A 21,962-nucleotide genomic window follows, 5' to 3' on the forward strand; every position below is an offset into this window, starting at 1 on the left:
TACTCTTTACTAAGATTCCCTCTGACCAACCATCAAACAGGCAAAGTGTCAATACAAGACGAAGATTGAATCCTACTATACTGGTTTTGACGCTCGTCGGATGTGGCAGGGCTTGCAAACTATCACAGATTACGAAGGGAAACCCGAACTGCCCAGTGACACGAACCTACCAGACAAGCTAAATGCCGTCTCCAAGGCAAGCAACACTGAACCGTGCGTGAGAGCACCAGATGTTCCCGACAACTGCGTGATTACACTCTCCGTAGCTGATGTGAGTAAACCCTTTAAACAGTTTAACATTAATAAGGCCGCATACGGATTACCAGGACGCCTACTCAGAACATGCGCTGGCCAGATGACAAATGTTTTCACTGACATTTTCAACCTACCCCTGACCCAGTCTGTAATACCTACAGTTGAAGTCGGAAGTTTACATACAATTTAGCCAAATACATTTAAACTCAGTTTTTCACAATTCCTGACATTTAATCATAGTAAAAATTCCCTGTTTTAGGTCAGTTAGGATCACCACTTTATTTTCAGAATGTGAAATATCAGAATAATAGTAGAGAGAATGATTTATGTCAGCTTTTTTTTCTTCCATCACATTCCCAGTGAGTCAGAAGTTTACATGCACTCAATTAGTATTTGGTAGCATTGCCTTTAATTATTTAACTTGGGTCAAACGTTTTGGGTGGCCTTCCACAAGCTTCCCACAATAAGTTGGTTGAATTTTGGCCCATTCCTCATGACAGAGCTGCTGTAACTGAGCCAGATTTGTAGGCCTCCTCATTCATCTCTAGGAGACAGAATGCGTCTCCTTCCTGAGCGGTATGATGGCTGCGTGGTCCCATGGTGTTTATACTTGCATACTATTGTTTGTACAGATGAACGTGGTACCTTCAGGCGTTTGGTATTTGCTCCCAAGGATGAACCAGACTTGTGAAGGTCTACAATAGTTTTTCTGAGGTCTTGGCTGATTTCTTTTGATTTTCCCATGATGTCAAGCAAATAGGCACTGAGTTTTAAGGTAGGCCTTGGAATACATCCATAGGTAAATTTCCAATTGACTCAAATTATGTCAATTAGCCTATCAGAAGCTGGGACTGAACATCTACCTCTGAAACTGAATCGTCTGGATCCTGGACTTCCTGACGGGCCGCCCCCAGGTGGTGAGGGTAGGCAACAACACACACGCCATGCTGACTGTCAAGACGGGGGCCCCTCAGGTGTTCGTGCTTTGTCCCCTCCTGTACTCCCTGTTCACCCACTACTGCGTGGCCGTGCACGACTCCAACACCATCATTAAGTTTGCCGACGACACGACAGTGGTAGGCCTGATCACTGACGATAATGAGACAACCTGTATGGAGGAGGTCAGAGACCTGGCAGTGTGGTGCCAGGACATCAATCTCTCCCTGAACATCAGTAAGACAAAGGAGCTGAATGTGGACTACAGAAAACAGAGGGCAGAGCACGGGTCGAGAGCTTCAAGTTCTTCCGTGTCCACATCACTAAGGATCTATCATGGTCCAAACACAAACACAGTTGCGAAGACAGCACAACAATACTCATTATTTGTATTCGTTATTCAGTGTGTATTTATTCCTTGTGTGACTATTTCGATGTTTTATGAAATGTTTTATCTCATATTTAACTCTGCATTGTTGGAAAAGACCCCTAAGTCAGCATTTCACTGTTAGTCTACACCTGTTGTCTGCAAAGCATGTAACAAATCAAATTTGATTTGCTAGATCTGAGGCCATAGGTGGTTATTCACCGTCACACAAGGAGGCCCACACTATTAGCCAGATAATTCTGTGCAATGTTTAGACAGGCCCACTGTGCTAAAGATGAACCAGCCCATCTGGCATATGCCCGAAATGCCCTATGGCCAGTCCCTTTCTGTGACTAGCAATAATGCCGCGGTACTGCCGGTAGCTGCTTTAAGGCCAAAGGGATCAAACAAAGTGAGAGACAATATGGGCGAAAGAGAACAAAAGAGAGGGTTGGAGAGAGAGGCTGAATCTGAAACTGTAAAAATAGCGTCCCAGCTGTTCCAAAAGTTGATTAATAGCCCTAATTGGGGAAAGAGAAGGGCTGATTGTGCGCCGAGCTAATATCCTCAAATGTCTCGGCTCGATGAAATTACTATTCCTCTGATAGCCAGCTACCGCCACAGGCTACGTCCCCATTTACAGCCTATTCCCTAAATAGTGCCCTAAGTTTGACCAGGGCCCATAGCGCTCCGGTCAGAAGTAGTGCGTTACTAATGGACAGGGGTTGCCTAGAGACGTGCCATGTGTTCCTGGCCTTGTCCTCCTGTTTGTTATGAATTCCTGTTGTCAAGTTACTTCTTCACCGGGGCTCGCTCCCAATCTTAACTGACGGCTGATCGCAGGGCTCCCCGGTGGCGGCAGCGCAACAAATGCTACAGTACCCGTTCATTATAATGGTTATTAATTCTGCTGTTTGTTTATAGTGCAGGGAAATTGGAATCAGAGGAACAGCTGTTTCGTATTGTGACAGATGGCTCGTTGATTAGCCATACGAGAAATGCAAAATCACTGTGGTCTATAAACGAAAGCGTGTGTGTTCTTTCCTTCTATACGTTCTGCAGGAGATCAATGTATGTGTTGATCTTTGAATGCTGTCGGCTGGTAGCAAGCACAAACTTAGTATTTAGGTTGGTATCAGTAATTCTGTCAGTGTTTCACTTCCGACAGATAACAATGGGCACAAAAAGACGATTCAAGTCGATAATATAGTATCGCTGTTTAACTTACAAATGCTTCCGTAGTGGCAAGTCACAGTATCTAGCTGGCTGACAATGACCCCCACACTGCAGTCAGCGTGACAGGTATGGTGTCAAACGGTCAGTCGTTAACGCTGTCAGCAGTCGTTTTGCCCTCCACTGACTCTCCCCCCGGCTACTCGCTCGGGCTCCATCGCTGCCTGATAATCCTGTGGCATTGCTTCTACGGGCGGCGTTCTTGTGGCCTCACCACGGGGACCCGGGCCTGCCACCAGAAAGGACTGATAAGAAAGGGAAGGAGGAGGGAGGCTGATAGACGAGCCCACGACACCCTTAAAGGCCCAGTACAGATTTTTTTATATAAATATCAAATCATTTCTGGGTACAGTTAAGTACACTACATCACCAAAAGTATGTGGATTAAGCTATTTCAGCCAAACCCGTTGCTGACAGGTGTTTAAAATCGAGCACACCACCATGCAATCTTCATAGACAAACATTGGCAGTAGAAAGGCCTTACTGAAGAGCTTAGTGACTTTCAACGTGGCATGACAACAGGATGCCACTTTTCCATCAAGTGAGTTCGTCAAATTTCTGCCTTGCTCGAGCTGCCACGGTCAACCCTAAGTGCTGTTAATGTGAAGTGGAAATGTCTAGGAACAACAACGGCTCAGCCGCGAAGTGGTAGGCCACACAAGCTCACAGAACTGAGTGCTGAAGCGTGTAGCGTGTAAAAATTGTCTGGCCGCGGTTGCAACACTCACTACCGAATTCCAAACTGCCTCTGGAAGCAACCTTAGCACAATCACTGTTCATCGTGACCTTCATGAAATGGGTTTCCATTGCCGAGCAGCAATGGAAACCCATTGCAGGTAGGCTGCTGACAAGCCTAAGATCAACATGCGCAATGCCAAGCGTCGGCTGGAGTGGTGTAAAGCTCACCGCCATTGGACTCTGGAGCAGTGGAAACGTGTTCTCTGGAGTGATGAATCACTCTTCACCATCTGGCAGTCGGACGGACGAATCTGTTTTTAAGCTGCATAGAGCCCTGACCTCAACTCCATTGAACACCTTTGGGATGAATTAGAACGCCCGACCTCACTAATGCTCTTGTGGCAGAATGGAAGCAAAGTGCCCGCAGCAATGCTCCAACATCTAGTGGAAAGCTTTCCCAGAAGAGTGGCGACAGTAGCAAAGGGGGGACCAACTCCATATTAATGCCCATGATTTTGGAATGAGATGTTCGATGAGCTGGTGTCCACATACTTCTGGTCATGTAGTGTACCTTACTGTTATAGATTTCCATTAAGATTGGCAAAAATAGCTTTTTTATCAAAACAAATGAACTGTCTATGAGTGGTCTGAGTGGGGAGGGGAAAACGGAAAATTAGCTGAGAGGCAGAGAGGTTTAGAAGTCTCCTTTTATTGGTCTGTTATCCAGTTTACCACACCCATGCAAACCTGCTGTGTAGATTGTATTATTTTCTACTAGCAACTCTTAGGAAATAACACTGATCACATTTGTTTCACACTTTCACAGTGTTAGTTTCATCCGCTGGTGTACAATAGTTGTGATGCAAAACACAGAGAAACTACATTTTGATTGCACTGTCCCTTTAATGTCAGCACTCATTACAGACTGCTGGAAAATCCATCTCCAGCCGTCATCTACTGTCCTGTACCTTGCTGGTCCACACGCTGTATGTATTATCAGCCGTGCTGCACCTATCTAGTCTACATCAGCTGTGCACAAGCCATTAACTGATAGGGTGTTATTACACATTCTGCATACATGTTTGGGTGAATTGAACTATTCAGGCACAGTGTAGCTGCTATAGTAACTAGCCAGCGGGTGTCATTTACCATAAAACACCTTTCTAGAAAGACTGCAGAGGCAGACACAGTCTAACCAAGGCTTTCCAGTGTCCTCTTTTGGGTGGTTATCCTCAAGCCCACTCTTATTGGGCTGTTCTTCTTCTCTATTTGTACGACTTATTTGGCACTTGTCTGACAAGGAGCTAAAATGACTGTGTATGCTGATGATTGCGCACTCTGCAAATCAGCAGCATACAGCACAGTGAACTCACTGAGACTCCAAAGCAAGAAGTTACAGTCAGTGTCAGAGTGGGTGATGAACAGTGAGCCGGTCTTAAGTACATCTAAACAAAAGGAATGTATTTGGTTCAAAGCATCTTCGACCTACAGGAAACCTCAACTGGAGATGGGGGTGACATTTGAACAAGTTAAACCCCCGGGGGTAACGTTTTATGGTCCGTTATTGAATCAAATGTTATTGGTCACATACAGGTGTTTAGCAGATGTTATTGCGAGTGTAGCGAAATGCTTGCGCTTCACAAGGGAGACGGGGGAGCGGGGGAATACGACTCCAGACCACCCCGACGATTTTTTTGCCCTTTCACAATTGGATTCTCTATTTTCTTCCTTATAATTTGCATATTTGTTTTTAGCTTTTTGATGCACTTTATTTCTCTTGTCGCAAACGAACGGGGAACAGGGGTAGGGTTTGGGGGGGGGGGGGGGGACGACAATAAGGTGGGGATGGGGGGGTGGGTAAAGTAAATCATCGCCGGTGTAAAAATCTGCAATCCTCGTGCCGATCTGTTACATAACGCTGATGAGTCAAACATTCTGCATCGTATCGAAGAGGCACACTCTTTCTCACACACAGACACACTCTCTCTCTCTCTCTCACACACACACACACACACACACACACACACACACACACACACACACACACAGGGGATCTTTGCGACAGTTCTCACCATCAGACATCTGTTTTGTTGTGTCAGAGCAGGTGTCTAATTCACAAAAAAAAACACAGTTTCTCTCCACCATTAAAAAAGCTCATTTGTAAAGCAAACGCTCATCTCCATCTTTGAAGATCACACGGCCCTCTGCTTATCGGCAAACAGCCAAGCGGATATTAATCTCCCCCTTGTTTGTTGGTTAACTAAATATGCTTTCCAAATGATTTCACAGCATTCCTTTCCATGCTTTTATCCAGCTTTAGAATTAGGTGTGAATCGCAGTGGGTTCACCTGGGCTCTTAACTCGATGTGTGGATGGCAAGATAGAAGAGAGGTAGAGGATTAGACAGAGAGGGAGGGTGAAGAGAGGGGGAGAGAACAGGTATTTCATAATCCAGCAAACTTTTTGGTCGACGCTCAAAGCAATTTGAGCTAAAGCACTCATTCGCTCTTTTTGGTGTTTCCAATTTTCCACTCGCTGTTTTCCTAGTCCGAGCAGGAGAAATCAGAGGCGCACTCCACTCGTTTTTTCTTTCCAATTTACCAGCAAGATTACATGACTCTAGCTCAGATTCCATCTACTACACAATAGACATCACAGTATTCAAGGGAAGGAAGACTGAAGTCACTGCAATTGTGTTTCATCAGTGTCACCCATTTCATATGATGATATGACATCAGGACATAGGTCGAAGGTGGCTGATGGACAAATAACCTTTTCACGATACTGAACCGAGTCCGAGATACCATAGTTGATGCTGAAAAATAAAATGGATCCGAGCCAGCACAGTACGGTTCAGTTCAGGTTGGCACGATAGAGTCAGTGTAGTCCAATGTCATTTATACCAACGTAACGTCCAACACCAACTCATCTCTGTGGTGATACCATATGTATGATACCACGCATGATATAGTACTTGAGTTATCCAAATGTACAGTACAATGATAAAGATATACAGAACACCGTCATTTTGGCCATCACACTAGTACAGTAGAAATAGTACCAGAGTAGTAGAGTAGTAGTACAGTTAGTAGTGCCTGCTCCAAATAACTTAGGAGGAAGAGAGGACGTCAAATATAGAAGGAGGGCTGGATTGAAATAAGAGTGCCGAGAGAGAGGGAGACATTCAGTCATTTTGGTTATTAAAATGTCATCTATTGTAACTTTGGTAATTTATACTTGAATAACTTTAGAAAATATACGAACATATGGTGTTCATTTTTTTACTTCTGTATCCATGTTGTCTATGGTTTTCTAGTGGATAAACGCTATGGTTCAAGAGAAAACAGCTTAATAATGAGATAAACGTCTAATCAACAACACCATTATTATCAATGAACTCTGCAACTTTTCCAACGATTGACTTTTTCACAATCGCCACCAGTTTGGTGCCAATGCATTAACAACAAAGACATATTTACCTAGTGAAATATCTTCAAGTGGAAACCCTTACATTAAAACACCAATGCTGTTCACTATGTTGATGGTTTCTGTTTAGAATCATGTTTTACAGCTTTGTCATTCTATTTTTTGTATTTTACTTTATTATTTTATGTATTTTACATGTGATAAGGCCACACACAGGGCCAGAGGTAATTACAGACACCTGTGATAATCTGAAGTACCCAACAAGGCCACTAGTTATCTTGTGATGAGCCTACATAGATCAAGAGTGCAGATGGACGTGTGAGAGAGCAAGAGAGAGCGGGAGAGAGCGGGAGAGCGCGAGAGAGAGAGAGAGATGGCTGAAAGATTTAAGTGGGAGTCCTGTAGGGTTCAGGCATTGCAATGCTGATGGTGCAGAGAGGAGAGGAGAGGAGAGAAAGAGGAGGAAAATTACTCTACTGTATCATCCCTTCTTTCAGTCTCAGTCTAACACCTCAAATTCACTTTGAGGGATTTCTCAATACTATTTCATTTAACATTTACTATTGAACATGAATATTACAACATCAAGTGGCGGTTTCCTGGACACAGATTCAGTCTAATCCTGAAATTTTATTTTATTGATATTCTCAATTTTCAGTCCAGGGTTAGTCTTATTCTGTGTCCGGGACACCGCCCCTATGGATACATGATATATATGTTGTAGTGTGTATATACAGATAAATTATGAGATATATTCAATCAGACTCAAGACTATAGCACACTGACAATGGGGAAAAGTCCTAAAAAAAATCTAAAACTCTCATTAAAGGCTATTAACGAGTAGGCTAGAGTTCATTAAAAGTCATAGATGAGATTATTAGCACAGGGGGAGATGGATCATTAACGAGGAGCGCGCTCCCGTCTCTCTCCAAATTTCATGCACAGGTACCCCGCAACCCAAATGAACATGGCACATTGATTACATTACAAAGGAAGTCTCTTTCCTAACACTCTTTTCGATTGTTATTTGTCACATGCGTCGAATACAACAGGTGTAGACCTTCCAGTGAAATGCTTACTTACAACCCCTTAACCAACAATGCAGTTTTAACAAAATACCTAAAAACAGTGAGAGATAAGAATAACAAATAATTCAAGAGCAGCAGTACATAACACTAGCAGGGCTATATACAGGGGCTACCGGTACAGAGTCATTGTGCCGGGGGCACCGGTGTCAGATAATTGAGGTAACATGTAGGTAGAGTTATTAAAGTGACTATGCATAGATAATAACAGAGAGTAGCAGCAGCATGGAAGACGGGGAGCAATGCAAATAGTCTGGGTAGCCATTTGATTAGATGTTCAGGATTATTATGTCTTGGGGGGGGTAGAAGCTGTTTAGAAGTGTCTTGGACCTAGACTTGGCGCTCCGGTACCGCTTGCCGTGCGGTAGCAGAGAGAACAGTCTATGACTGGGGTGGCTGGAGTCTTTGACCATTCGTCACACACTCACACACTCACAAGTATGCAGCTCTGGGTGTTAGACCGTATGCTGTAGGGTACAGTGTAGCAAAAAGTATTGCAACGTGAAACCAGATCTGATCTTCTCATGGGACACTAGAACCCGCCATAGGCCGAAGGCCACTGATGTTTGATTTTGTACATTTAAAAAAATCTGCCCCCAAAAAATCCTTCTCCTTCCATTACTTTTCCTAATTGTTAGTGTTTTACACTTCTCATTTGTCAAAAAAATTTAAATCGCAAACAGAAAAGTATTTTTGAGTCTTTTTTTACCTGTTTTTTCACACCTACTCCTTAATCCGCCAAGACAATTTGCTGTAGGACGTTGGCACCGAGCCAGGCGCTAATGTGTCTCTATCTCCTCACCGAATGAATGACAAATGGATGAACGGGCGATAACTGTGCACCTTACTTCACAATTGAATTTCAATTAGGCCTAACTGAATGATAAGGAGGGTGAAGCCGTTGATTTGATTTAGAAAGACAATAGTGTCATGATGAGTTTGTGGTATGCCTATTTATCAGCAGCAAATCATTTGACCGTGCTCCTTGGGGGTTGATAAAAGAGAATTGTATGTTTTTCTTTGTAAAAAAGCTGTTATGGGACGGTTTTATTTACTGTAACTATATTACTAATCACATGTATTGTAGGGAAAACGAAAACATACAGTAGGCCTTTAGAATTATGCAAAACATACAGTGCCTTGCAAAAGTATTCATACACCCTTGGTGTTTTTCCTATTTTGTTGCATTACAATCTGTCATTTAAATTGATTTTTATTTGGATTTAATGTTATGGACATACACAAAATTGTCCAAATTGGTGAAGTGAAATAAAAAAAATGACTTCTAAAAAATAAAAACAATTGAAAAATGGTGCATGCATACAGCTGAAGTCGGAAGTTTACATACACTTAGGTTGTAGTCATTAAAACTAGTTTTTCAACCACTCCACAAATGTCTTGTTAACAAACTATAGTTTTGGCAAGTCGGTTAGAACATCTACTTTGTGCGTGACACAAGTAATTTTTCCAACAATTGTATCACAAGTCCAGTGGGTCAGAAGTTTACACACACTAAGATGACTTTTATTTCTTTCATCACATTCCAAGTAGGTCAGAAGTTTACATACACTCAATTAGTATTTGGTAGCATTGCCTTTAAATTGTTTAACTTGAGTCAAACGTTTCGGGTAGCCTTCCACAAGCTTCCCACAATAAGTTGGGTGAATTTTGGCCCATTCCTCCTGACAGAGCTGGTTTAACTGAGTCAGGTTTGTATGCCTCCTTGCTCGCACATGCTTTTTCAGTTCTGCCCACACATTTTCTATAGGATTGAGGTCAGGGCTTTGTGATGACCACTCCAATACCTTGACTTTGGAAGTATGCTTGGGGTCATTGTCCATTTGGAAGACCCATTTGCGACCAAGCTTTAACTTCCTGACTGATGTCTTGAGATGTTGCTTCAATATATCCACATAATTTTCTATCCTCATGATGCCATCTATTTTGTGAAGTGCACCAGTCCCTCCTGCAGCAAAGCACCCCACATGATGATGCTGCCACCCCCATACTTCACGGTTGTTCCTTGGCTTGCAAGCCTCCCCCTTTTTCTTCCAAACATAACAATGGTCATTATGGCCAAAAAGTTATATTTTTGTTTCATCAGACAAGAGGACATTTCTCCAAGAAGTATGGTCTTTGTCCCCATGTGCAGTTGCAAACCGTAGTCTGGCTTTTTATGGCGGTTTTGGATTAGTGGCTTCTTCCTAGCTGAGCGGCCTTTCAAGTTATGTCGATATAGGAATCGATTTTACTGTGGATATAGATACTTTTGTACCTGTTTTCTACAGCATCTTCACAAGGTCCTTTGCTGTTGTTCTGGGATTGATTTGCACTTTTCACACCAAAGTACGCTCATCTCTAGGAGACAAAACACATTTCTAAAGCCATGACATCATTTTCTGGAAGTGAAATAAGTTAAATAATCTGTCTGTAAACAATTGTTGGGAAAATGACTTGTGTCATGCACAAAGTAGAGGGAAGTCCTAACCGACTTGACAAAACTATAGTTTGTTAACAAGAAATGTGTGTAGTGGTTGAAAAACAAGTTTTAATTACTCCAACCTAAGTGTATGTCTATTTCCGACTTCAACTATATACACCTGTTCTGAAAGGCCCCAGAGTCTGCAACACCACTAATTAAGGGGCACCACCAAGCAATTGGCACCATGAAGACCAAGGAGCTCTCCAAACAGGTCAGGGACAAAGTTCTGGAGAAGTACAGATCAGAGTTGGGTTATAAAACATATGCGAAACTTTGAACATCCCACGGAGCACCATTAAATCCATTATTAAAACATTGAAAGAATTTGGCACCACAACAAACCTGCCATAAGAGGGCTGCCCACCAAAACTCACAGACCAGGCAAGGTGGGTATTAATCAGAGAGGCAACAACGAGACCAAAGATAACCCTGAATAGGCTGCAAATTTCCACAGCAGAGATTGCAGCATCTGTCCATAGGACCACTTTAAGCCGTACACTCCACAGAGCTGGGCTTTACAGAATAGTTGCCAGAAGAAAAGCCATTGCTTAAAGAAAATAAGAAAAAAACACGTTTGGTGTTCGCCAAAATGCATGTGGGAGACCCCCCCAAACACATGGAAGAAGGTACTCTGGTCAGATGACACTAAAATGAAGCTTTTGAGGAAAATGCTATGTCTGACGCAAACCTAACACCTCACATCACCCCATGAACACCATCCCCACAGTGAAGCATGGTGTTGGCAGCTTCATTCTGTGGGAATGTTTTTCCTTTGCAGAGACTGGGAAACTGGTCAGAATTGAAGGAATGATGGATGGCGCTAAATACAGTGAAATTCTTGAGGGAAACCTGTTTCAGTCTTCCAGAGATTTTAGATTGGGACGGATGTTCACCTTCCAGCAGGACAATGACCCTAAGCAGACTGCTAAAGCAACACTCGAGTGGTTTAAGGGGAAACTTTTAAATGTCTTGGAATGGCCTAGTCAAAGCCCAGACCTCAATTCAATTGAGAATATGCGGTATGACTTAAAGATTGCTGTACACCAGCGGAACCCATCCAACTTGAAGGAGCTGGAGCAGTTTTGACTTGAAGAACGGGCAAAAATCCCAGTGGCTAGATGTGCCAAGCTTATAGAGACATACCCCGAGAGACATGCAGCTGTAATTGCTACCAAAGTATTGACAATGGGGGTTAAATAGTTATGCACGCTCAAGTTTTCAATTTTTTTGTCTTATTTCTGGTTTGTTTCAGAAAAAATATTGTGCATCTTCAAAGTGGTAGGCATGTTGTGTCAATCAAATGATACAAACCTATAAAAAAAAAATAATTCCAGGTTGTAAGGCAATAAAATAGGAAAAATTCCAAGGGGGTGAATACTTTCGCAAGCCACTGTTTCCTTGATTCGCTCCAGCGAAGCAAACAATAACACCCCACTGAATGAATGACAAATGGATGGAATGGGCGATAATTGTGCAAGTTATTTCACAATCACATTTTAATTAGGCCTAACTGAATGATAAGGCGGGTAAAGAGGTTGATTTAATTTAGAACAACAGTAGTGTAATGATGAGTTTGTGTAATCCATATTAATCGGCATTGGCACTCATGTTAATAATTTGACTGTGCGACTTGCGTTGTTGATACCATTCTCTTTAATGTTTTACTTTGTAAAAGTAAGCTCTATAACTAATCAAATGCATTGTAAGGGAAATGAAAACATTCTATGCGTTGCAGTAGGCCTTTAGAATAATGCAAAACGTGTACTTGACTCTTTCCAACCTTTTTAAGCGGAAAACAAACCAGTCAGCCTGCACAGCCGACCCATCGAAACTACACGTAAACTATACCAAAACGAATTTCACAGATAATAAGAGTCAGCCTATAGACAAGATTAAAATGACAATAATCTGATGAGTGATAATATTAGACCTATCAGTTGTCAAATTGTACATGAAGAGATGGGCGCATCTTGAAGTTTATAGATGCAGGGAAATCCTCCTTCATTGTCACTTGCAGGTAAAACATGTTGATTTCTATATAGTATCAGAAAGAGCATATTCTGCAGTTTCTATGACACTTACCTGTCAAATAACTCTCATAATTCACTTTTTCCAAGAATATCCGTGCCGTCAATGCTTTCATGGCCACTCGCGCGGCAGCATTGCTCTGGCAACTAAAGCAAAAACGAGTAACATGATAGACTTTAAATTATAACGTTCTATATATTTGTATGCAATCCATCTTTTACAATTGTTCGTGCAATGGTGCTTTTGTTTAAGAACACAGCAAATCCTTTCACCTGTTCACCTGGCTGGTTCCACTTTTATCTTTTTCCTTTCTACTTGGTCAAGAGAAGCTGAAACTGGACTTGATTCATTTCTGTAACTCGATTACTAATGGAATCTACAAGTACAGTTGATCGAATGGATGGCACTGTACTGTATTTATTGTAAGGGAAAGGAAAATAGGCAATAGGCCTATGTTTTCTCTCGGACTTCGTAGAATTACACAAGACACATCCTTGTCTCTATCGAAACAAATAACTGTTGTTGTAAAAAAAACTTAACGTGTATTGATATATTTCAAACAAATATTTCCTCCTGCAATTAATCCTTTATAATTGTTTATGCACTATTTATCAAGCGTTGGTGCTTAGGTTTGCTGCACCTTGCAAGTTGATGTGCATCTGATGCATATGCTAAAGAGGACGCCCGACAACGTTCTCTTGCGGGTACTTATAGACTGAAAGGCCAAGCGGTTGAACCCAGCACAAGATTTTGGCTATAGCTGAGTTGCTTATGTAGGCCTGTCATGTCCTACAGCTCTTGGCCGGCTTCTAGTATGTCTCCCAAATGGATCCCTGTTCCCTATGTCGTGCACTACTTTTGAACAGGGTCCATAGGGCTCCGGCCAAAAGTAGTGCACCAAAATATCAATTTTGGAGGCAGACTCCTAGTCTCCCCTCAAAGAACCAGCGTGATGGATTAAACCTCCACAAACCATAATTCATTATTACTGTCCCTCCACTGTGGCTTGGCAGTTAAGATTTTAATTGGTCGGTGGAGGGGCAAGTGTGCGTGTTTCACTGACTGATGTGTGTGTGCGTGCGTGCGTGTGAACGAGCTTGACTGACTGATGATTATTGCTGGTTAGGAGCAAAACGCCCTTGTCAATCATCGGCACCCCCATATCTCCCTCGCTGCCCCTCTAAATCTTTAGTTCTTTAACACCGGGAACATGGTGCAATAATGTTTTCTTTATAGCCTAATTATGAATGATTGCATCAGAAACTAAAGTGAAGTCCCCACAGTAGTTGCTCAATCATTCAAATGGCTTCAGTCTGATAGTCGTGAAATTAAACTTCACAAGACTTGTCAATTGACTCCTTTGAACCGCTACTCCAAAGGCATTTGACTGGATGGGAGTGTTTGTGTGTGTGTGTGTGTGTGTGTGTGTGTGTGTGTGTGTGTGTGTGTGTGTGTGTGTGTGTGTGTGTGTGCACGTGTGTGTTTGTGTGTGTGTGTGTTAGTCTCCAAGGGTCCATATGCTCAACTCCTTCTCTTAGTAAGATAAAGCACCTGTCTACTGTCATTGTACTGACTCTATTCCCACTAGTCTGTTACACTGTCCGATATGAAGAGACTGTGAATACAATCAGTGTCCATTTAGCAGGGAAAAAGGCTGTGTTCCTTGACAGTTTTGCAAAATGATTCCATAAACAAATATATAAGTCGCAAAGTACTGGCCTCGTGAAAAGTCTCATGGGGAAAATGACACCTCGCGGGCAGCCATTTTACTATTTTATGACCTCCTGCTGCTGCTGATCCTCTATTTCCATTTCCTCATCTCCCCGCTCTCCCTGTCTCTCTCTCTCTGTCTCTCTCCCCTCGCTCTGTCTCCCCTCCCTCTTCCCCCTCTCCCCCTCGCTCTCTCTCTCTCTCTCCGCCCCCCGCTCTCAATTCAATAATATGTTTTACTTCATTGGCATGGAAAGTTAAAACACTTAGTAAACACAAAGTCAAACACAATTTGTCTCTGTCCCCTCTCTCTCCAGTTGAGGAAGGCGGTGATGGACCACATCTCCGACTCGTTCCTGGAGACCAACGTGCCGCTGCTGGTGCTCATCGAGGCGGCCAAGAGTGGCAACGAGAAGGAGGTCAAGGAGTATGCGCAGGTGTTCCGGGAGCACGCCAACAAGCTGGTCGAGGCAAGTCACAATTTCCCCCTCCCCCCTGGTCCCCCCAGTCTCATTTCCCCTTGTACTGCAGAGTCGTGATGTGCTTATCTGAGACACCATGTGGCGGTGTAGGAGGTCAATAATGCATTCCCAGGCAGTACAAGAGAGGGCAGGAAAATGTCAAGGAAGCTTCCACCTAGCGACTGTAGATCAAAATGAAAGGTTTGTTAGTCAGTCATTTTTGTTTGTCAGCGTTCAAAATGTCACACTCAGAAGATAATTATTTTTGCATGACTATGCATACATTACCAGTAGAAAGCCTATCTATCATGACATTCAATAAGAGATCTATGGGGTCCAGTCTTCATATACCTTTTAAAAGGGGTTTTCAAGTTTCATCAACAGATTAAGGATAAATCTGTAGGATAGCAGAGAAACTGGGTGGCGGAATGAGGGTTCGAACCACTGACTCCAGGAACATATGTGGTCCGGGGTCAGCAGCACTAGCACTAGACCGGCCCCAGGCACAGCTTGATGCAGCCTTGATCTAGTAAGGAACAGACACCTTTGTTTGATGTATCATGGTCAAACAACACACATAAGTGCTATTACTCACGATTTTCACATAGACACATACATTTCATACACTCTCTATTATGTCTAGATCAAAGAGTATCTGGCTGCCAGACAGCTCATGTGTGCTTCCCAAATGGCAACCTATTCCCTATGTAGTGCACTATATATATATTTAACCCTATGGGACCTGGTCAAAAGCTGTGGACTATGTAGGGAATAGGGTGCCATTTGGGACGGAACCACTTTCGGACAGCCAGGCAAAGTGCACTCGGTTCTGGTCTGTCTCAAAATAGCCAGTCATCAAAGCTAGGCCAGGATACCCAGTCTTGGGCCATCTGATTGGAGGGCGAAGATCGATTCTGAGTCACGGTTGCCTGGCAAGGTTAAAGTAATTCCGCTGCCTAAAAATAATAAAGCACCCTTTGATGGCTCTAACAGCTGCCCAATCAATTTGCTGCGTGTTCTTAGTAAACTGAAGGAGAGAATCGGGTTTGACCAAATACAATGCTATTTTTCAGAGAACAAGTTAACTACTGACTTCCAGCATGCATTTAGATAAGGGCACTCAACTTGTACTGCATTGACTCAGATGACAGATGATTGGTTAAAAGATATGGGTAATAAGATGGTAGTTGGAGCTGTGTAGTTAGATTTAAGTGCAGCCTTAGCCAATAGAACCCAGAGAATGTTATTCAATGAAAGCTTCTCTAACATCAGATATGAACAGTGCGGTGTCCCTCAGGGCAGTTGCCTTGGGCTGTTACTCCTTTCTATTTTTACAAATGATTTGCCACTGGTTTTACACAAAGCTAGTATGACCATGTATGCAGATGATTCCACACTCTACATGTCAGCACCCAAAGCCAGTGAGCTCACTGAAATTCTAAATAAGGAGTTACAGTCAGTATCAGAATGGGTGTTCATAATAAACTGGTCTTAAATAAAAGTAAAACTAAAAGTAACTAAAAGTAACTACAACTAAAAGTAAAAGCATTGTATTTGGTTCCAAAACATTCTCAAAGACCTAAAGCTCAACTGGAGTTGAAGAAGCTAAACTCCTAGGTATAACATTGTATGGTCAATTATCATGTTCAAGTCATATTGAAAAAGTTGGTGTGAAGCTGGGGAGGGGTCCTGTGTAGCTCAGTTGGTAGAGCATGGTGCTTGCAACGCCAGGGTTTTGGGTTCTCACGGGGGACCAGTATGAAAAATGAAAATGTATGCACTCACTCATACTGTAAATCATTCTGGATAAGAGCATCTGCTGAATGACTAAAATGTTTTTTAAAAAGTGGGTAGATCTGTTATATAAAGATGTTCTGTGTTTTTGACACACAAAAATCAACTGTACTAGTTGTTCAGGCCCTGGTCCCATCTTGATTACTGTCCAGTATTGTGGTCAAGTGCAAAAGACCTAGCAAAGCTGTAGCTGGCTCAAAACACATACAGAACTAACATCACCAACATGCATGCCAGTCTTTCCTGGTTGAGGGTTGACTAGATTAACTGCGTCAATACTTTTTTTGGTGAGAAAAATTATTGTGTTTACATTTCCAAATTGTCTGCATAATCAACTTACATATAGCTCTGACAGACATACTTACCCAACAGACATGCCACCAGGGGTCTCTTCACAGTCCCCAAATCCAGAGCGAATTCAAGACAACGCACAGAGCCATGATCACATATCAAGTTACTCAAGCAAACAGCAAAAAAAAAAACTAATAAAACACCTCACAACTCAACGCCTCTCCCCAATCTGACCTAGTTGTAATGTTTATATTAATGTTTGAAAATGTATGTAAATAGTTTTTTTTTTGTCTGCAATGTCTTTTTTGTTGTGTGTCGGACCCCAGAAAGACTAGCTGTCGGTCACCATTGGCATCGGCTAAAGTAGATCCCAATAAAAAATAATGAATCATTCACCCCCCCTGAGGTTGAGTTCCCTCTTTCTCTGTCTTAGTCTCTCTCGCTCTCTCTCTCTCTGAGGGTTCGAGCACTCCACAACTCCTTCTCTTCCCGAGAAATGTTCAGTTCAATTTGGGCTTGAGTTTACATGATGTTCCCTCTATGCTCGTTGTAATGTAATAGAGGAATACAGAAATTATTGAAACTGAATGCAGGTGGAGCTCTTTGATAGACGGGCAGGCAACATTCAAGGTCATCCCATTATACAGTGAATATTATTATATCATTTTTACGAACAGAAACTTTTCCCGTTAGTTGATCCTGCTTCAAGTGTTTTTATCAACTCAGGGCAGTTGGGGAGAGAAACTGAAATCTGTATCCTAAATGGCACCCTCTGTGAAGGGAATAGGGTGCCGTTTGGGATTCAGTTTAGCCTTATTAACATGATAATGTGGTTGTATAACCTGTTTGTTTTCATCTGAGCTTGGTCCCCTTCCTTAAAGACTCGCGCACGCACGCACACACGCACACACACGCACACACACACACACACACACACACACACACACACACACACACACACACACACACACACACACACACACACATTCATTGGCCTTCTACTAGTACGTGACATATCAATGGCTCCTTCCCAGACAATGAGGGGGAAGGAGGAGTGAAGGTTATTAAATGATTTGCGGTTGCTGTAGTGGAGCCGAAATGAAGGGCTATTAGAAGGGCATTTAGCTTCGAAACACCAGTCAGCCTAGTGGATAAATCGTTGGACTTGTAACCGAAAGGTTGCGAGCTCAAATCCCTTAGCTGCCAAGGTAGAAAATCTTGTCGTTCTGCCGCTGAACAAGGCAGTTAACCCACTGTTCCTAGGCCATCATTGAAAATATGAATTTCTTCTTAACTGACTTCTCTAGTTAAATAAAGAGTCAAAAAAAATACGCACTTACAGGGATGTTAAAGATACGTACCACCTACAGTATGTGTCATGGGGTTCATGGATTTTTTTAATGAAGTGTCATTTATGGAGTCCTGGGATGTAGTCTTTGCCAGCATTTGACCCAATGTACACACACACACACACACACATTATGTCCATACAGATGGATGGCTTAACGTGTTAGTTCACCGTAGGTTCCTTCAAGTGTATTTAGTCGCATTTGATAGCACTGTGTCTGAAAGTACTGCACATCATGTACAAATAAATGGATCGAAATCGCACACACCATATTAGTTTAATGACAGTGTTTATATACACATTTCCCTTCTGTTGGATGGCACAGTATGTTCTAAGTGTGCATTATACACATGGATGAATGGGCAGTGGCATGTGGTGTTATTAGTTTAAATGAAGGTATGTTCATATACGCACTTAAGCTGTGTACACTACACGACTTTCAAAATCCTAATATTGCTGACCCTCTCACGTTAAACAAACATCTTTCCTGTAGTTTTTTTTGTGTTGCCAACATAGTGGTGCGCACACTGAACGATGTGGCACAGACTGGGGGGTGGGGGGTGGGGGGGGATCACACACACCAAGATTCTTCACTTGGTCGTGAGGATTGTCGATACCACGCTGTCTTGGCGAAAGCAATGATGTGATGATGCGATTAGATTTAACATAGCTACAATGAGATGTGGCTCAAAGCAGCCTCAGTCAGTCAGACATTCACACTTGCCATACAGAGTTGAACTGTCTAGCCGCCATTTTGAAATGAGTGACATTTCCTGTGAACTTCAGAGCTGTAACAATTTGACACTTTGGCTTTTGTTAATGTACAAACGCATACTAGTAGTAGTAGTCATCGCTTCTGCTTGAGAGTCGACACATTCTGGGTGATGCTGAACAACGTCATCATCTCACTGGCTTCTTGCTCTGGCGAGCTCTCATTGGCTATTGCTGATCACCGCTCTCGAAACCTGCCGTTGCACATTAACGCCACAAGAGCATTGCAGATCGTGTGCCGATAAAATCCAACGTTCGGAAACATCGGGACGTCTGGGACTGCTCTGTCACGAGATCGGTAGCCCTCAGATTGTGTCTCTGACCTGCTCACATTAAACGAGTGTCAGTCAAGGCCACGTGCCCCCGAGTATGCGACGACATGGTTTTTTTTTTGGTCTCAAAAACGTGTCTGGGACAGCTAAATCGGGGGCCAAAATCATGGTGTGCACACCTGGCTTTAGATGCGTTTGATAGCACCGAATGGTGATGGAAGTAGGTTATGTTCAAATAGATGGCTGTGTGTTGGCGTGATTTAATTAGATCTCATGTATTCATCGCTGTGTCTCTGTGATCTCGTCAGAAGCTGCTATCCATAGATGATGTACATACCTGGCAGAAATTTCCCACGCATCCATTTTCCCTAATAAAGTTGTGTGTTATCAAAAGTCATTGTCATTTGCCGTCGTTGTCATTTGTCGTCGTCGTCGTCATCATCTTCGTCATCACTCTTTGACGCCAATGCTGTTAGATCCTACTGAAGAAAGGAGAGGCATGCGTGTAAGCTATTAGCCGGGTTGCTCCCTCCTCACTCACCGAGGTCAACGTTGATCAGTGTTCAGTATCAAACGGGTTGTTGCCATGCTGGATCTGCCCTTCGTCAAGCCTATTGTGTCTCTATTTGATCTTGTCTGTCTCGGGCCCCAAGTTTCCCCTTTCCCCCCTAACCCCGGGCCCTCTGATCACCTTGCACAGTCCCAAGTTCAACCTCTCCCCCATGCCCCCCTTAATCGCATCACCCTCATTAGCACCTGCCCGACCAAGGCAGAGGAAGCCACTAATTACCAACAACATCATTTGATTGGCTGAGACAGGACACGACCGGAGAACAAAGGGAAAGAGAAGACATGGTGAATATAATGCAATAGACCTCGGCGCTGTAGAAAGGAAAATATTTATGATGAACTTTTGTATGAACTTAATTAGCCCAAATTGGATTGGGGCTTTTGGAGTTAGGAACACACTCGCTCTGTCTGGTTCACCATCAACATCCACCCACCCCCCATCAGCCTCTTTATTTCAACTTTCTGGTCTTAATATTATGGAATGGGACAGCTTTTTGGCAGGCGGGAAATGTTACTCTGTGAGTTGGCCAAGGAATAGGACCTAACTGGCTGTGGCTGGGGTTTGGAATATACGGTGTATGACAAGCTTTAGCTACACTTCTCATCATTGTGATGTTGTACTGCCAGTTGCCCAACTTCAGCCATAGTAGGCACTTATTCATAGGGAGAGACGGGGAGAGAAGGAGAAAGAGAGGGATAGTGAGATTGACAGTGACAGAGAAAGATTGACACATATAGAGAAAGAAAAAAAAGAGATAAACTATTAGAGACATCCAGTGTTAGGGTTCTGTTGGCCAGCTACAGTGGTGTAACATACTTAAGTAAACATACTTTAAAGTACTACTTTTAGTAGGTTTTTGGGGGTGTCTGTACTTTACTTTACTCTTTATATTTTTTGGCAAATTTTACATTTACTTCACTACATTCCGAAAGAAAACAATGTACTTTTAACTCCATACATTTTCCATGTCACCAAAAAGTACTCCTTACATTTTGACTGGAAAATGGTCCAATTCACACACTTATCAAGAGAACATCCCCGGTCATCCCTACTGCCTTTGATCTGGCGGACTTATTAAACACAAATGCTTTGTTTGTAAATTATGTCTGAGTGTTGTAGTGTGCTATCCGTCAATAGAAAAAAGCAAGAAAATTGTGCCGTCTGGTTTGCTTAATATCAGGAATTTGAAATTATGTGTACTTTTACTTTTACTTTTGATACTAAAGTACATTTTAGCAATTCCAGTTACTTTTGACTTTCACTTTTACTTGAGTCATTTTCTATTAAGGTATCTTTACTTTTACACAAGTATGACAATTTAGTTGTTTTCCTACCCCTGGCCAGCTACACTCCCCGTGTTAGGGTCCTGTTGGCCAGCTGCCCTGCCTATGTTAGGGCCGGCTAATTATGTGGCTACAGAGCTCTCATCAAATCCCAACACTCCCGTAATGAGTCGTACCTCTCCCTGACCCGCCATCCCAGAAAGACTTCCAACGAGGAGAGCCTTGGCCGTCTTCAAAGACCAAAGCCGCCGCTATTCCCTCCCTCCCCTTCTCCTTCTCTCCTTCTCCTCCACTATAGTTGATACCCTCTTAATTATCTCTCCCTCATTAAACAATAAAGGCTCTCAGTCTCCATTATATTAGCGCTGACCAAAACCCTGACACGCTCTCATTAACTGAAACACAGGATGAACATTATTTAGTCCCGGCTATCAAATTGCCTCCCGTCTTCTGTTCTGGGGGAAACATTTATTTTATTATTATTGTGAGGCGGTAGTATATTAGCTTGGTCGTTACCCCCATTGGACATCACAAGGACGTTGCAGTCCATCACTATTCCAATGTTAAAGCAAGGTCCCGTCCCTGACCTTGGCTCGATGTTGGCAGGAGGCCACTCTGGAGAGAGACTCATTATGGTCCCATCCTTAGGGCCTTTTTCCTTTGTGTTTCTGTGCAGGACCTTCTGAAGATGGCTACCTCTGCCCTCTTCTCTCTCAACTCTATACTAACCAATCAGTGCCTGCCTCTGTACTCCTTTTGTCTTTCTGAAAGAATTCTAGTATGTGTTGCTATTTTTCTTTCACCTATTTTTTCACAATGGGTCAAGGTCAGTATTAGTGCACGGTCCCGTCCTTTCCAGTCTGAATCATTCAGATAAGGTGTATGAGATAGGTTAGGGTTTTTCCCTCACAAATGATCCGCAACACGATACAATAGGACAACACGATACGATACACGATACAACCTGTTTA

The 21,962-nt window shown here is 42.8% G+C and overlaps 1 protein-coding gene across 4 annotated transcripts in view; it reads left to right on the top strand.

Annotated features, from left to right (window-relative positions):
* LOC139374910 (catenin alpha-2) overlaps window positions 1–21,962 on the top strand; it is a 677,819-nt gene that overhangs the window by 514,031 nt on the left and 141,826 nt on the right. For all 4 annotated transcript variants that reach the window (XM_071116130.1, XM_071116133.1, XM_071116132.1 and 1 more), the window contains one exon: window positions 14,518–14,670. In XM_071116130.1, coding sequence (XP_070972231.1) covers window positions 14,518–14,670 — 153 coding nt within the window. The remainder of the gene's footprint in view (window positions 1–14,517; window positions 14,671–21,962) is intronic.

This window comes from Oncorhynchus clarkii, chromosome 19 (assembly GCF_045791955.1).
Source record: "Oncorhynchus clarkii lewisi isolate Uvic-CL-2024 chromosome 19, UVic_Ocla_1.0, whole genome shotgun sequence".
In the NCBI taxonomy this organism is placed as follows: Eukaryota; Metazoa; Chordata; class Actinopteri; order Salmoniformes; family Salmonidae; genus Oncorhynchus; species Oncorhynchus clarkii.